This window comes from Osmerus mordax (assembly GCF_038355195.1).
Source record: "Osmerus mordax isolate fOsmMor3 chromosome 18 unlocalized genomic scaffold, fOsmMor3.pri SUPER_18_unloc_1, whole genome shotgun sequence".
NCBI classification, from domain to species: domain Eukaryota; kingdom Metazoa; phylum Chordata; class Actinopteri; order Osmeriformes; family Osmeridae; genus Osmerus; species Osmerus mordax.
The window spans coordinates 34927-50277 of NW_027120387.1; the positions used below are offsets into that span (position 1 = coordinate 34927).

The following is a 15351-nucleotide window of genomic DNA, read 5'->3' on the forward strand; positions in this document are numbered from 1 at the left end:
CTTCAAGTTAACACTGTCAGGAAGTAGGTGTGTTCGGATGTATGATGACATCATGTTTTGAAGTTCACCTGGCAGAGTTTGACTTTGGGTGTCTCGTCGCGTTCATACATTGGTGAACACAGCCAGTGTGGATAGCCTTGAGTCACAAATGAGAACTTTCCGGTTTTCTCTCGTGTGTCACTCAACTGGAAGAGTGAGATCGGGACGGGAGAGGGGGTTGGAAAGGAGAACGGTGTGGAGAGGGGGTTGGCGATAAGAGGGGGTTGGGAAGGATAGCATAGGAAGTTTCTATCTTACAAACCTGCTTTTCTGCAGACCAAGCCTGTTATTACTATACCCTGTAATCATGCAGTGTGTCTGTGTGTCTGTCAGTCTTGTATCCTTGTGCTTTTGGAATCGTTAGATTAAAGAATTAGATAACCTGCTGCTACAAGCCCTATCTGTTCTCTATTGACACTGTTTCTTGTATATAAAAATGAGCGGGGCTCTACTTATTAAGTACACAACCTAAAAAGTGTGTGTCTGTGTTTGCAAGTAGTACGTGTGCAGACATCTTCTCTGTCAGGCCCAGCCATGCTTCCACCAGGAAGACTAAGGCACTGAACATTCATTCATTCAACGTCGAACAACATTCTCTGTTGAAGCCTAATCCGAACAACCTGCATGTAGGCTATTTGGCTCAGATAATCGAGCCACAGACATAGAGATTCCTGGCGTCATATTAAGATGTTGTAACAGAAGTAGCCTTTGGCTTTCATACACAGCAGAGAGTATCTGACTACAAACCAATATAGTTTAGCTAACCCAGTAACCATTTCACACAGAAGGTACACAGGTAAACTGGCCATGCTGGCATGTTTAGTATCCTCTAACCCTTCTCAACCTCCTCTTTCACCTGGTCATCTGAATGCAGAACGAATTCATGCTGTCAAAATGATTCAGAGAACAAGTCTGTAACGGTGTTGTAAATGATAAAGACACTTTAAATGAGTCAATAGCTCTCCCGGAAATGTTCTATGTTGTAATAAAGTTAGTGACCAATCTTTTATTTTAGTCAGTGATTCATTGCGAGACAAACAAGCAGTTGATCACATGCAAAAGAGCTTCCACACATTGTGTGTGAGGGTGTGTGTGTGAAAGGTGAGTTACCTCTTCAGGAACGTAAGGTTAGGGTACAGGATTGGACTTGCAATGACAGCAATTACACAGGAATGTACTATGGGTTGTCTCTCTCTCACACACACACATGGCCTAAGTAGCTTGCTGCTAGGTATGTGGAAAGCCAATGGTACCAACAGAAGGTCGGATAGGATCAGAGACCTAGTCCTTTCCACAGTAGCAAGGACATAAGACAAAGGTTTACGTACAGTAACTTGACAAGTAACAACTCAAATTCTACTGTCAGGTTGGGTTAGTCCGACTAAAACATGCATGATGATGAGTGTGGGGGGGAGGGGGCGCTAGTGAGAACATAATCTATTAGCCCCTCTACTGTGCCCTGTATATTATCCTGAGCTTAATGGCTGGCAGTGCCAACTTGACACCAGCTGTATCTAACCTAGCACACCCCTGGCACTTTAAGACCAACTGCACATCCTGCCTGAGGATTCCTGCTCAGTCAACATCATCATGTGAGATAATCCTCACGCAAAATAAATGGCACTAATCTGCCATGTGCACTCAAAAATCTGAACCAGCATTTGGACCAGAGGCCCAGATCGTAAGTGGGATCCAGCCCTAAACCTAGTCCTCAGAATTGTCCTCTGCCATTCTCAGGACTAGTTATAGCTCAAATAATGAAATAAACCTGTTGGACGAGTATAACCAACAAAAAAATATCAAAAATAGGTATTGTCAGTTAATCAATATCTCACAGTGTTCCCAACTAACTTCTTACATTCTCAATAGTCACTTCTGGGAAGTAGAAAAAATAAGTTAGCAACAAATACTATGAAAAACAATTGTTTACCTATAAAAAAACAAGGTTTCAAATACACAGAGCAGTGCAATGCAGACAAACAGTAAGTGCTTACAGTTTTATATTACGTTACAAACAAGGGATTCTTGGAGAGAGGATTTGCATGTTGGCGATTTACATGTTTGGAGATGGAGTCTGATACGGCTAAACTGGATGGATCAGGTGGCACAATGAGCTCCCTTCTCCCACTGAATCTGTTGACCAGCAGGCCAGACTTGATAACCAGTCCAAAATAATATTTACCTTCATTCATACTGATTCAATAACCTTACTTTCTAAGGATCCTTATCTACAGAAACAGCAAACTATCACAGCTCAGAAATGAAGGTAATTTCGTGGTTGGATATAGGGGATTGCATGGATAGATTATCCTATTAAAAAGCCCATTCCAAACCTTTGCAATAGAGGTTTGGGATAGAGAGCACACAGCACTATCGTCAACTACAATCTCACATGAATTTAAAAGTGGGAGAGAAGAAAAACTATAACAAATGTACCTACAGACTAACCCATGACATGCATTAGATTATATTGCATACGTGTTTCAATTTGTGGGATAGGCCCACTCATGAAGTATTATAACGTATGTTTTTGAATTTTGATGGCACAGTTCATAGATTAGAATCCACCATCCACATAATCAACCACAATCACCTATACTCTCTGAAAAGCAATGTTGCAAGATGGCCCTGAGCACTGGGCCATGTTATAACAACAACCATTTGATATTGCTCAGGAAGACATGCACCTGGCCACAAGATGTACTCTTGCAGAACAGACACAACCACAAGCCACAGAGGCGGGAGCCATGTCTTGAGTCGACCAAAGTTACAGTATATCTCTGTATATCTCTGTATATCTCTGTATATCTCTGTATATATCTGTATATCTCTGTTGGGGTTTCTCTATTGCGTTTGATCAGCAGCTCAGTTCAAAACACACAAGGAAATGCATTCGTTTTCTGAGGTACTACTGTTTACAGTGGACTGTAAACCCAAAAGGGTATTGTCCTATCATTCATTGATGGAATTCAGGAAATTCGCTTCCCTGAGTAGCCTCCGCCTGACTTCTTCCTCTGGCCAACTCAGAAGGTGTGTGGGAAACACTGTTGTGCTGAATGCCCATCTGGGATGCCACAGCTGAGTTGGGTCATTGGCTGGCTGGATCAGATTGTCATGGCAGCGTTAAGATTTCCTATCTGGCATGCTCCAAAAAGAGATCATAGAGTGGAAAACAAGAAGAAGAGATAAAGCAGAAAATGAGATCATGAGGATGGAGGGGAAGAGTAAAAAACAGCAACCTGTCACATGAACATCAAGTTTCCCATGAGACTGAACCAAGTTATCAGCTGTTTCTCAGAAACTGAACTGAACTTTTCGACGAAGGCTATTCCCTTCAATTTTTTACTTGTTTCCCACGTTTTTATATTTTTGAAAAATGCCCGGTAAAAGGTTGGGTGGGGGGAAATGGGCGGTCCTAGCCTGCACACATAGGAAACTGAAAAGGAGGTTACTACAGTCAGAACCACTCCCCTCCTTGCACCTCATTTTTTCAACACCAGCAGTTGCACAATTGAGCTAAATATACATTACAAAGAATATCTTGTCATTTTCTTTCTGTATCTTTTACTGTCACCTCCCTAAATGACATCATGTGGTGGAGTTGACACCTCACTTCCCCATTATCACTTGCATGGTGATGTCCACAGAACATACTTGATTTAGTGGTCACACAATATATCTCTATAAAACAATTTTTATGTAAAACAATGTAAGGACACAAAAAGTATGTTCAAGTGTGTATTTGCTTGTATGTTCTCTCTCTTTCACACACACACACACAGACACACATACACACACACACACACACACAAGGGCAAACACACTTAACCAGAAATAGGATAGGCTTGTCTCTATGTATGAACATTTTGTGTTTTCGACACAACTTTGGAATGAATGAATCAATCTAATGGCGAGAAAGGGTGTGATCCTGTGAGCTACAGGTCCCAATGATACTGGAGCGCCCTCTAGTGGTTTACAGGCACTACACCCAACAAACCTTAATGCAGCTGTAGAGAAGACTTTAGAGAAGAATGTTTTTTGTTTACATATGTGGGGTAGTTAAGGATGGTAGAAGACCTTTTACTTAACAGATGGCGAGAAGAGAATTAAAGTAGGTGCAACTGGTGTCAAAGTGAATTATTTGTAAGTGGTGTGCATTGTGTGGATTGTGCAATCTCACACCCAGTGAGTCAGAGGTATTATTTTGTGCTGCATCATCTGCATGTTCCGTCACACCTTTCCATGCTAACTAGATCTATGGCAATCACTTGGTAATCAGAAGAAATGTGTCACACTTCAAAATAGAACTTCCCATATCCAGCTTCACTATCGCTCCCAGATGACTAACAGACCACTGGAGAATGTCATGTTCAGACGCACCGAGACTTCTGCTGTTGTGAATGTTTTAAATCTGATGTGAGAAAAATACTTTGTTTATATAACCAATAATTTCCATCAAACACCCATATACCATCATAACAATAGCAAACTTATAAACACACATCCATAGATAGACCATGAGACCAACAACAAGCCCAGAGCCCCCCACTCCACTAACGACTCCTGCCTGGCCAACGACCTGAACGAGTTCTACTGCAGATTTGAAAGACAAATGGACTGTCCTGAACCACCCCTCCCCACCCAAGCGGTCTCCCTCCCCCCCCCCCCCCCCCCCCCCCCTCCCTCTCACCACAGTGATGCCTCTCCATTCAGGAGAGAGAAGTCAACAGACTGTTCAAGGGGCAGAGCCCCCGCAAAGCAGCGGGGCCAGACTCTGTCTCTCCTGCCACCCTCAAGCAGTGCGCTGACCAGCTGTCTCCGGTGTTTACCAACATCTTTAACACCTCCCTGAAGACATGCCATGTGCCAGCCTGTCTCAAGTCCTCCACCATCATCCCTGTGCCCAAAGAGCCAAGGCCAACTTGACTTAATGACTACAGACCCGTCGCCCTGACCTCTGTGGTAATGAAGTCTTTCGAGCGCCTGGTGCTGGCACACCTCAAAGCCATCACGGACCCTCTCCTGGACCCCCTGCAGTTTGCCTACAGAGACAACAGGTCTGTAGACGACGCAGTCAACATGGCCCTCCACCTCACCCTCCAGCACCTGGACTCCCCAGATCCTGTTTGTGTCTGTTCAGCTCTGCCTTCAACACCATCATCCCCGCCCTGCTTCAGGACAAGCTCTCCCAGCTGAACTTGCCCGACTCCACCTGCAGGTGGATCACAGACTTCCTGTCTGACAGGAAGCAGTGCGTTAAGCTGGGAACACAAGTCTCCGACTCCCGGTCCATCAGCACCGGATCTCCTCAGGGCTGTGTCCTTTCCCCTCTGCTCTTCTCCCTGTACACCAACAGCTGCACCTCCAGTCATCCGTCCGCCAAACTCCTGAAGTTTGCGGGCGACACCACCCTCATCGGGCTCATCTCTGGTGGAGATGAGTCGAACTACAGGTTGGAAGCTGACAACCTGGTGACCTGGTGTAGCCAGAACAACTTGAGCTCAATGCTTAAGACAGTGGAGATGGTTGTGGACTTTAAAAAAAATACAGCCCCACTCACCCCCATCACCCTGTGCAACTCCCCAGTCAACACTGTGGAGTCCTTCCGCTTCCTGGGTACTATCCTCTCCTAGGACCTCAAGTGGGAACTGAACATCAGCTCCCTCACCAAGGAAGCACAACAGAGGATGTACTGCGGCAGCTGAAGAAATTCAACCTGCCAAGGACAATGATAGTGCACTTCTACACAACCATCATTGAGTCTATCCTCACCTCCTCCATCACCATCTGGTACGCTGCTGCCACTGCCAAGGACAAGAGCAGACTGCAGCGTATCATCCGCACTACTGAGAAGGGGATTGGCTGCAATCTGCCTACCCTCGAGGACCTGCACACTTCGAGGACCCTGAGGCGAGCGAGGAAGATTGTGGCCGATTCCTCCCACCCTGGACACACTGTTTCAGCCACTCCCCTCCGGCAGAAGGCTGCGGTCCATAAGGACCAAAACCTCATGCCTCATTCCACTGCTAGCCTTTTTAACAAGGCCCCAAACTGACCCTGACACTCTGTCACTTACCTTACACTCTGTACCTTTAACATATTCAGTATTATTTTTATTCTATATTATTATTTATTTTATATATAATGTAACTTTATTTTATATTATATTGTATTTCTATTGTTATATTATATTGTATAGCTCTGCCAGTAGTTTATTTTATTTTGTTGTACATTTACCACTTTTTCTTTTGTTCATTATGTTTAAATGTTCACTGTTTGCACCTGCCCACCAAAGTAAATTCCTTGTTTGTGACCACTTTGCGATTAAACAAAATTCTGATTTTCATCTACATTTAAATTCCTGTCCAGCATGGTCAACGGCCTCGAAGATGGATTGTCAACCATCCGCTTAGCTGTCACGCAAACCAGGGGCTGTCTGCTAGAATGGCTGGTCAGGTATTGTTTTTGAAAATTGTCGGTGCCTCTGTAAAAAATAGCCACTTTTGTCGGCTTTAGACGGGAACATACAACAGACGACACAGCATCTTCGTTCCATAACAAAGTTGCTTCCGTTTGAGCTCGTAGCTCTACTTTGCTGCCATCTTCACTTTATTGTCTCGCGCCAGTCTCGCGCCAGTTGTTAAAAAATGTATCGAGATTAGAGAATTACAATTTGACAACCACTCGTCACTCACTACTCAATTCATTCAACATTTTGGGTCCTCCCCTCCCCGTTTGACGAAGTGTTGTCCTAGTCTAACTTGCGCAACACTAGGCTACCGCGAGCGTGGGCTAGTTGACTTCTCATAACCAATAAACTAATATTTGCATTTTGCTGAATCGACTCAGATGCACCTTTCCACACAAGGAGGCACGTTTTATTGTAAATAGGCTACTAGAATGTCGACTAATGCGGAATCAACCCTGTCCGACGGAATGTATTCCAAACTTATTGACAATGAGCGTTCCTATTTAGACGAGTCTGATGCGAGCGGTCCAGATGTTCAACACAATTCAGGTAAGACGTATTAACTACCATTGTTGTTGATCGTTTAAAATATGTTCATCGCGACCTTAATCAAACACTTGATGTGACGCAGAAATCTTGGTTATGATGAAGTATCTCAACTATAGAATCTAGATTATGCAAGAACAGATGTGCATGTCAATGCAAATGCAATTTACAACTTTAGGCTTTCAGAATTAAAATTCAAACTGTTCCTTGTCAACTGTTTTCACAATTTCACGATTGTAAAATAATAATTCCTTAAAGTTGACATGTGAATGATATTGTTTGTAGAAATAAAACTTCTCGCCCCCCTGCTAAAACACGATGCTTTAGATAATCTTTTGCATCAATTGGGGGGATTTTTTATGCAACACTGGCAACCCCTAGATTGCGTAACAGACTTTAGACTAGATTTGACTCACCCCTTTCATATAAAGAGAACCTGGTTCATAGGTTCAAATCCATTTGAACCCCCATTTTTTCATGTCACGTGGGGGGCGCACGAGCATAAAATAAATAAATAAAAATCTCTGCGCCGCGAAGCGGTTTTCTCTTTTCTATCATTTCACTGTGTGGGGAATTGGCAAATTGGCGCCCCCTTCAGGCAGCTGCAGGCACCCCTGCTTGCTGAGAAGGTGCCGTGCACAGAAGCTGTGTGAAAAAAGGGGAGAGGGACAGACAGCTCATCTGACTGGGTCTCCCAAATGGAACGGACAATTCATAATATTATAAGTATAGTCCTAAAGTTCCTGCACATTTTTGGGTTTTTTAATTGTGTGAAATGGCGAATTGAAAAAAAATGGGTATAGGCTAACTCTTACGTTTGTTAGCCTTTTTGCTATGATGCTTGCTATGCAACTACAATATTTCGGTTTTAACTCAACAAACACGAGATAACATTTCACCATAATAGTGTGCTTTGCAACAAAACTGTTACAAGTTCAGTTATTATTTATTTTCATTATTTAGCTTAGGCCCTGTAATTAGCCAACGGACTTTTCAAATCTGTAGGTAGTTTCAAAGACGAACATTTGCTATTTGCTACAACTATATTTCGTGACAAAGTATAGTTTAACGTCATAACTAAAAGTGTTCCTCCCTAAAAGTTATATTAATATAGCATGTAATAACAGACATTTAGCGTGTAAGGGCATGTTTATGTAACCCTCCTATTATGTTTGGTGTCAATTTGACCCCAGGCTGTTTTAGCTGTATAGAACACAATCGGTATTACCATAACAGCCTTTTGATTTCAATGGGGGGGGGGGGGGGGGGGGGGGGGGGGGCGAATGGCGTCTCGCCCTGGGTGTAATTCAATGTAGAACCGCCACTGTTGAACCCTAACCCATTGTGAAAAGTCATATTTATACCTAAGACAATTACAAAAACATCAATTTAAGTGTAGTTTGCAAAAATTACCTATAGAATGAACAATTGGGAAATTAAGAAGTAAGTTTCTTTGTAGCAGCCACCAAAAACGTTATGTGTATTGTCTGAGGGTCAATATGACCCGAGATAACATAGGGGCAGTCCCTGTGTTATCTAACCCTATCACGATGGAAAAGGTGAGTCGGGTCACTATGTCGTCATAGTGACCCAAAGGTAATAGGTGTTAGTATTTCTTAAGACAACAGGAGGATTAACTGATAGATGACATACAGTCTCTCTCACTCGTCATTTCTTCAGTTCCTCATACACAGTTAGAATCACACATACTGTGTGTCCACTTACATGCAGGTCGATTCTGTACTTACCTCGCTGTTGGCAGCAGAGAGCAATCATATTGTTTTCCAGATGTATTCTACTTGTATTGTGTGTGGGAGCAGTGTTGTCGGTGACACCTTGGAGAGGGGCCTCCAGACAGGGGGGCCAGGGGTCCTACAGGTTGGCCTCCATGTGTCTGGCTGTTCTGTGTGCTGTCCTGCTGATCTCCCTCGTTGCGGTCAGTGCCTACTGTGAGTAGAACCTGTTGTCGGTAAGGTGTGTGTGTGTGTGTGTGTGTGAAATAGAGAGGTGTGAGGTGTGTGTGTACGTGTGAGTCTGTACTTTCTATCATGCGCTATGTGTACATTGCTTTGGAAAAGATAGTCTGCTTAATTAAGAAAATTACATTTTCCTGCTTGGACCAACCCCAATTTCCTGTTCCTCACAGCCAGGAACCAGGCCCAAGGTCTGCCTGGCCCACAGGTTGCTCCCCAGAACCAGTCTGAAGGCCAGACCCAGATGCAGACCCAGTCCGCTGACGTAGCGGTGCTAACAGAATCCCTGGCCAAGCTACACAAAGAGAGAGACGACTTGCAGAAGGAGAGAGATGGCTTGCAGAAGGAGAGAGATGACTTGCAGAAGGAGAGAGATGACTTGCAGAAGGAGAGAGACCAGCTGCTGACCCAGACTGGGCCTCAAGCGGTAACATCTGGTATGCAGTGTGTGTGTGTCTGTGTACTAAAGTGTGAGAGTGTGTCGTGTTATGTTGACAAGAAACTAATTCACCCATGTGTGTCATATGTGTAGCCCCCAAGAGTCCTGCAACCACCATCCCATGTGCTCATCCCTGGCTCCAGTTTAACAGCAGCTGCTACTACATCTCATCCTTCAGTGACAGTTGGGAGGATGGTCAGAACTTCTGTCAGGAGATGGATGGACACCTAGCCATCATACACACCCCCGAGGAACAGGTAGGAGGGAGGGATGCAGGGAGTAGAAGAAGGCAGGGAAGGAGGGAGAGATAGAAAAATGGTAGAGAATAAAGGGGATAGGAGAGGAGGAGAGGGTGGTGGTCATCACAGCACAGTTCATCTGTGGCGAAGGGGGGTGGAGGGAAAAGACAGAGAAAGGGTGGAGGGATGGATGGAGGGGAACTACAGTGTACTTGATGCATGGAACTTCTGTGTCTTGTGTCCAGACATTTGTGTGGGACCAGCTGCCTCGAGGTCACTGGAACGCCTACTGGTTTGGGCTCAGTGATGAGTCCACCGAAGATGACTGGGTCTGGGTGGATGGAACCAAGCTGGTTGGAGGGTACAGTTCCACTGTTGTACAAGTACCTAGAACATACTAAAGTGGCTTTATTAGACCTTTTAGAATTGTGACGGATTCTATCTCAAAACTAATGGACTGTGACTCTGGGAAAGGACAAATATTGGAACAGAGTGTGAGAGGCAGTCTGTTGCTTTTCTCTTCTCACTCTTCATCCCTCTCTTATTCCCGTCCTCTTTCTCCCTCTGTCTCTTTGATCTTTGAGAATGGGTGTTTTTGGAGGGGTGCTCTTTGTGGACTGGGGACAGGAAGCTTTCCCTTTTAAATCAAATCAAATCAAAATGTATTTGTATAGCCCTTTTTACAAGCAAGCATGTCACAGAGGGCTTCACATATGCAGCCCTAGATACTAAGACAGCGCCAGCCCCCCTCGGTTGGAATATGAAATCTGTTCCAGGGGAAAGAACTCTAAAATAAGTTATATTTATAGAATAAGGGTGAGAATGCTCTGTCCATTGTTGTCACCAACTAGTAACAGAAACTATAACAATAACAATATACAGTAACAGGTTTACTTTATTTGTAAAATCTAGATGGGCAACGTGAACATATAGAAGCTTTAATTGCAGTTTAAAAGTTATGTGATACACACAGACAAACACACACACCCCAGGTTTACATAGAAAGTACATACACACATTTATCTTTAGCAGTCATAAAATTGACTAAACAAGAACGTTTTTAACCTCATTTTGAATGTCGAAACAGTATCAGCCTCCTTAATTGAGACAGGAAATTTGTTCCAGAGAAGAGGTGCTCTGTATAGAACGCCCTGCCTCCAGCAGTTTCTTTCTTAATTTTGGGAACCACCAGATAGCCGGCATCTTGAGATCTAAGTGTCCTTGCGGGGCAATAGGGTGCAAGGAGACCGGAGAGGTACAGTGGTGCCAATCCATGCAGAGATTTGTAAGTTAGTAATATAACTTTGAAATCAGCTCTGGCTTGGATAGGGAGCCAGTGTAGAGACGAGAGTAGATTGTTATGTGATCAAACTTTCTGGTTCTAGTTAATAATCTAGCAGCAGCATTTTGCACCCGCTGTAAAATGTTTAAGTCAGTAATTGGGAGGCCAGAGAACAACACTTTGCAGTAGTCCAGTCGGGATGCAACAAATGCATGTATTCGTTTTTCAGCATCATCCTTTGAGAGGAATTTTCGTATTTTGGCTATATTACGTAGATGGAAAAATGCAGTTCTGGTAATTTGCTTAATATGGTACTCAAATGAAAGGTCTGGGTCCATTGTGACTCCTAGATTTTTTACCAGCTGGCTTTGAGAGACTTTGATGCCGTCTAAGTCTAAGGTCAGATTGGATAAATTATTTCTGTATTTTTTAGGACCGAAAATTTGAACCTCTGTTTTATCCAAATTGAGAAGAAGGAAATTTGCTGTCATCCAAGTTCTTAACCCAGAACATTTACTACAGTTACTAGTAAAGGCTGAGTAAACAATGCCACCAGCTTCAGGTGCTCACCCCTGGTCATGCTGGCTCCCCCCCTTCTGCTGTGTCATCATATTCCCCCTAATCTTCACATGATTTATCTTCCTGTTTCTGGGATTGTTTTTCTTATGGTTTGTTGAAGTGGTTGTATATTTAGTATAGTTAGTTCTCCTTTGATCTGCTGATTTGACTTATTTAGCTGACTTGTCTTCTTTGCCCTGTCTGTTCAACCTCTTTCCTCTCCTTCTCATCTCCCCCCCTTGATCCTCTTTTCACCCCCCCCTCCAAATCTTTCTCATCTTCTTTTTCTTCTCCATCTGTTTATACGTTGTACTTCCTACTTCAGTCTGGTCAACCATACATACCCAAATGTGTGAGTGTGTGTGCATGCGTGTGAAGTGTGTGTGGTTGTCTGTCTGCGCTTGACCGCTGAAGCAACAAGCCCATCTCATTCGGAGAACTATTTTCTCTCGCCTTTTTTGTAGTTTCTGGGAAAAGGGCGAGCCTAACAACCACATCGACGAGGACTGCGGGTACATTGTGAAGACACAGGTGCTGGAGCGCAAGGCCATCCAGAGCTGGTACGACGCCCCCTGCTCCATGCACTGGCCTTTCATCTGCGAGAAAGAGATGGGAGCACCCCAGTAGTGAAAACAAGCGCAACATAACCTGAGGTTGTAGGCTCCATGAATAGATCTTCCATTGGGCCTCGAAAAAATGCATACATAAATGATGGCTGTGTAACTTCAATATAGACAAAGGGTTAGGGTTAGAGAATATAGATTGTATAACACTATCAAAATATTGATTCAGTCATAAGATAGTTTGATGATAGATTCCATAATAGATTATAGATAGTTACTAGTTATAGGTACTAACAGGGCTTTTATTTTTTGTGTAATTCTTCTACAGTGTTTTATAGTTTTTCTTGTTTTTGTATTTGAAAGTCCTAGGGTTCTTGTTGTGGGTGTGAGGCTTTAACCACTATCTCTCTTAATGGGAATTTTCTCCATTGAAAGTTTATCCATTATCAAGTTGGGGTTTTGTTCAAATGTAAAATGCCTCCTAATGTCAAATGACTTGTAATTGTATCACGTTAAATGACTCAGTAATGGCTGTAAATTAGACATGTAAATGCACTTGTCCCAAACATTACAAACAAGAAACCTTGCAATAACCCAACCAACATATTATTTTCAACCTCTAGGTGGCAGTGTTCATTCAAGTGATGAGACACACTGGCCTCCCAACACACCATACTCAGTTGTATTCCAGAAACAAATGTGTATGTCAAATGCAGTATGCCAAAAATACCACAATGTCCTACTGCATAAAGTCGCATTTTGCAGTATACAAGCCAGCATTCTTTTCTGGCTATTTTGACCCACAATCCTCAGCTCAGTGGAAGATCTGTCACATCAACTGAACTACAGACATTACAAAGTAACAACAGCAGAGCATGTGCATCTGTGGTCTGCTCCACAGTAAAGAAAATTGCACCGGCCATTTTTCTACAAACTGTTACATATGTGTGAGCAAGGGGTCAAAGTCCATGCACAATGTGATGACAAAGTAGTATGTACCAATTGGATGCACAACGCATGCAACAACGTCTTTATCGATCTATCGATCTTGCTGTCTGTCACTTTCATACTCCCTTCCCTCCTGGCCTGTATCCCTTCCCCCCACCTCCCCCCCCCCCCCCCCCCCCCTTTGCCCGCGTCACTGTCCCCTCCTCCTCCAGGCTTCCCATACACCTGATAGGCTTACAGAATCAAAACGGTTCCTTCCAGCGACCTTTGATTCACTCAGGGATGTCAGCCAGAAGAGGGCACAGTGATCCAGCTGCGGCCTCGCAGACCTTACAAACCACACCTCCTAAACAGATAGATAAAGACTGATAAAGACATCACCTGACAGGAAGGCACAGAGGTCTTCCAAGAAATGGGATTCAGTAAAGATAATATATGGTGGTCATTGGTCCATATTTACAGTTAAGATACAGTACATTAGTTGAACTTCACTATATATGTGACACAGAGCATAACAGGACAGCTTCCACTATGACAAAAAAAATACAATTGGTACATTTCACTCAGGAAACCACGAAAACGCAAAACATCTACCTGACAACCTGACTGAGAATATGTACCAGAACAAGTAAAAAAAAGGGAATGCATCCTTTCAAGTGACAGAACACAACTCTTGTGTTAACTAATAACATGAAAACAGCTATAGACTAAGTATGCTACACGGGCTAGACACAGCAGGCCAGGGTTTATGTTCACACTCCTGAACATTGTTGTGTCATGCATATGTAACAGATGGGATTTGAACCATCTTCTCATTAGGGAACCCAAACATCTTCCAAAGATCTTTGAATATGTGAAGGTCTGGGTGCAGATATTGCCTTTTTTCAAGTCACAAAGCCAGGCCGCTCTGCACACTTAACATCAATGTACCCTTAGTCTATAAGCCTACAACCTACATCCGCTTGGCCAATCTTCCAGTCGGGGCTCCTGTTCTCACCGCCTGACGTAGGTTTAAGTGGGATGGCTTTCTTCATCTCCCCTGCAGTGCAAGCCTGCCCACTGTGGGGTCAAAGGTGAGGGGTTTGTGTAGCTGTGTGAGACTGCCCCCCTCTTTGGGCCTGTTACAGGAGCCATCAGGAAGCTCACTAGTCTGCTTCTGTCATTCTCAGTTAGTCAGGATTAAGGTTGGAATGGGAGAGAAAGAGGGAGGGTGAGGTGAGAGAGAGACAGAGACACCTACAGAAAGTGTGGAGGGAGGGAGGTATAGAGTGACAGGGAAGAGTATGAGTCAAGTAAAGAGAGAGACTATACTACAGTATTGTTGCTTTGAAAATATTTGAAATGTTTCTTTACATACAATTAAATCTAAATTAAAGTGCATTTTAAGAAAATTAAAAGAGAATAATTGTTGGCCTAATAATTAAGAGAGAATAACTATGGGACAAATAGATGCGAAGGTAAAAAAAATAAAAGAAGAGAGATGTGGGGGATAATTAGTCATATACAGTCAATAACATTTTTCTTTTTACCAAGACTTATAAGCCAGCTCTCTATGTATAGTTTGGTGCTATTAAGTTTAAATACAAAATGTAATTAGCTATTCTAATATCTGGTATTATGGTATTTTGGCAGATGTGCACTACACTGCAGTGGTTACAGTGAAGGTATAACTTTAAGTGTCTATAAGTAACTAACTATAAGAGTCCCCCTAGTGGCACTCTAATGTGACAACTTGGATGATCAAACGCTGGATCAGAGCTGTGTGTGTGTGTGTGTGTGTGCACGGTGTAAATCTGGATGTAATACCACTACGAGTCTACAAACTATCAACTGCAGCAGTCATCTATTGCCAAACTCACTATATGCAGCTGCTGGTAAAGGATTAACCTGATCTCTAACCAGAAGTAAGGTGACCTCATACACTGGTAGTTGGAGGCATTTAAAATAAACTCTGTAACTCATGTTGTTTGGTGTTATTTTTTCTGATAAAAAATAAATACAAAGTCACATAAAACTGATTCCAACACATCTGATACATGGGCAGTTTTACATTCCTCAGTTCTACAATGTTTGTGCTTTTTTCTGAGACTTTGAGATCTTGTCCCAATGCCTTGGCCAATACCTCATGGATAGAGTTACCGGTTTACCTCATCTTTCACTGGGTGTTTTGTTTAATGGTTGTCATCAGGCACATTGGATATTACATTTACATTTAGTCATTTAGCAGACGCTCTTATCCACAGCGACTTACAGTAAGTACAGGGACATTCTCCCCGAGGCAAATAGGGTGAAGAG

At 43.2% G+C, this 15351-nt stretch overlaps 1 protein-coding gene across 1 annotated transcript; it reads left to right on the forward strand.

Moving 5' to 3' along the window:
* Nucleotides 1–6804: 6804 nt before the first annotated feature.
* Nucleotides 6805–13181, forward strand: LOC136938860 (C-type lectin domain family 4 member F-like). Its single transcript, XM_067231771.1, has 6 exons — nucleotides 6805–7057; nucleotides 8875–9003; nucleotides 9201–9464; nucleotides 9560–9723; nucleotides 9951–10066; nucleotides 12010–13181. Exons 1-6 carry the CDS (start codon nucleotides 6940–6942, stop codon nucleotides 12170–12172), a joined length of 954 nt encoding a protein of 317 aa, XP_067087872.1. The 5' UTR covers nucleotides 6805–6939; the 3' UTR covers nucleotides 12173–13181.
* Nucleotides 13182–15351: the final 2170 nt, after the last annotated feature.

Coding starts and splice junctions, on each gene's coding strand:
- LOC136938860 (XM_067231771.1), top strand. CDS start 6,940: ATGTCGACTAATGCGGAATCAACCCTGTCCGACGGAATGTATTCCAAA. Junction 9,004..9,200: donor CGTTGCGGTCAGTGCCTACT/GTGAGTAGAACC, acceptor TGTTCCTCACAG/CCAGGAACCAGGCCCAAGGT. Junction 9,465..9,559: donor GCCTCAAGCGGTAACATCTG/GTATGCAGTGTG, acceptor TCATATGTGTAG/CCCCCAAGAGTCCTGCAACC.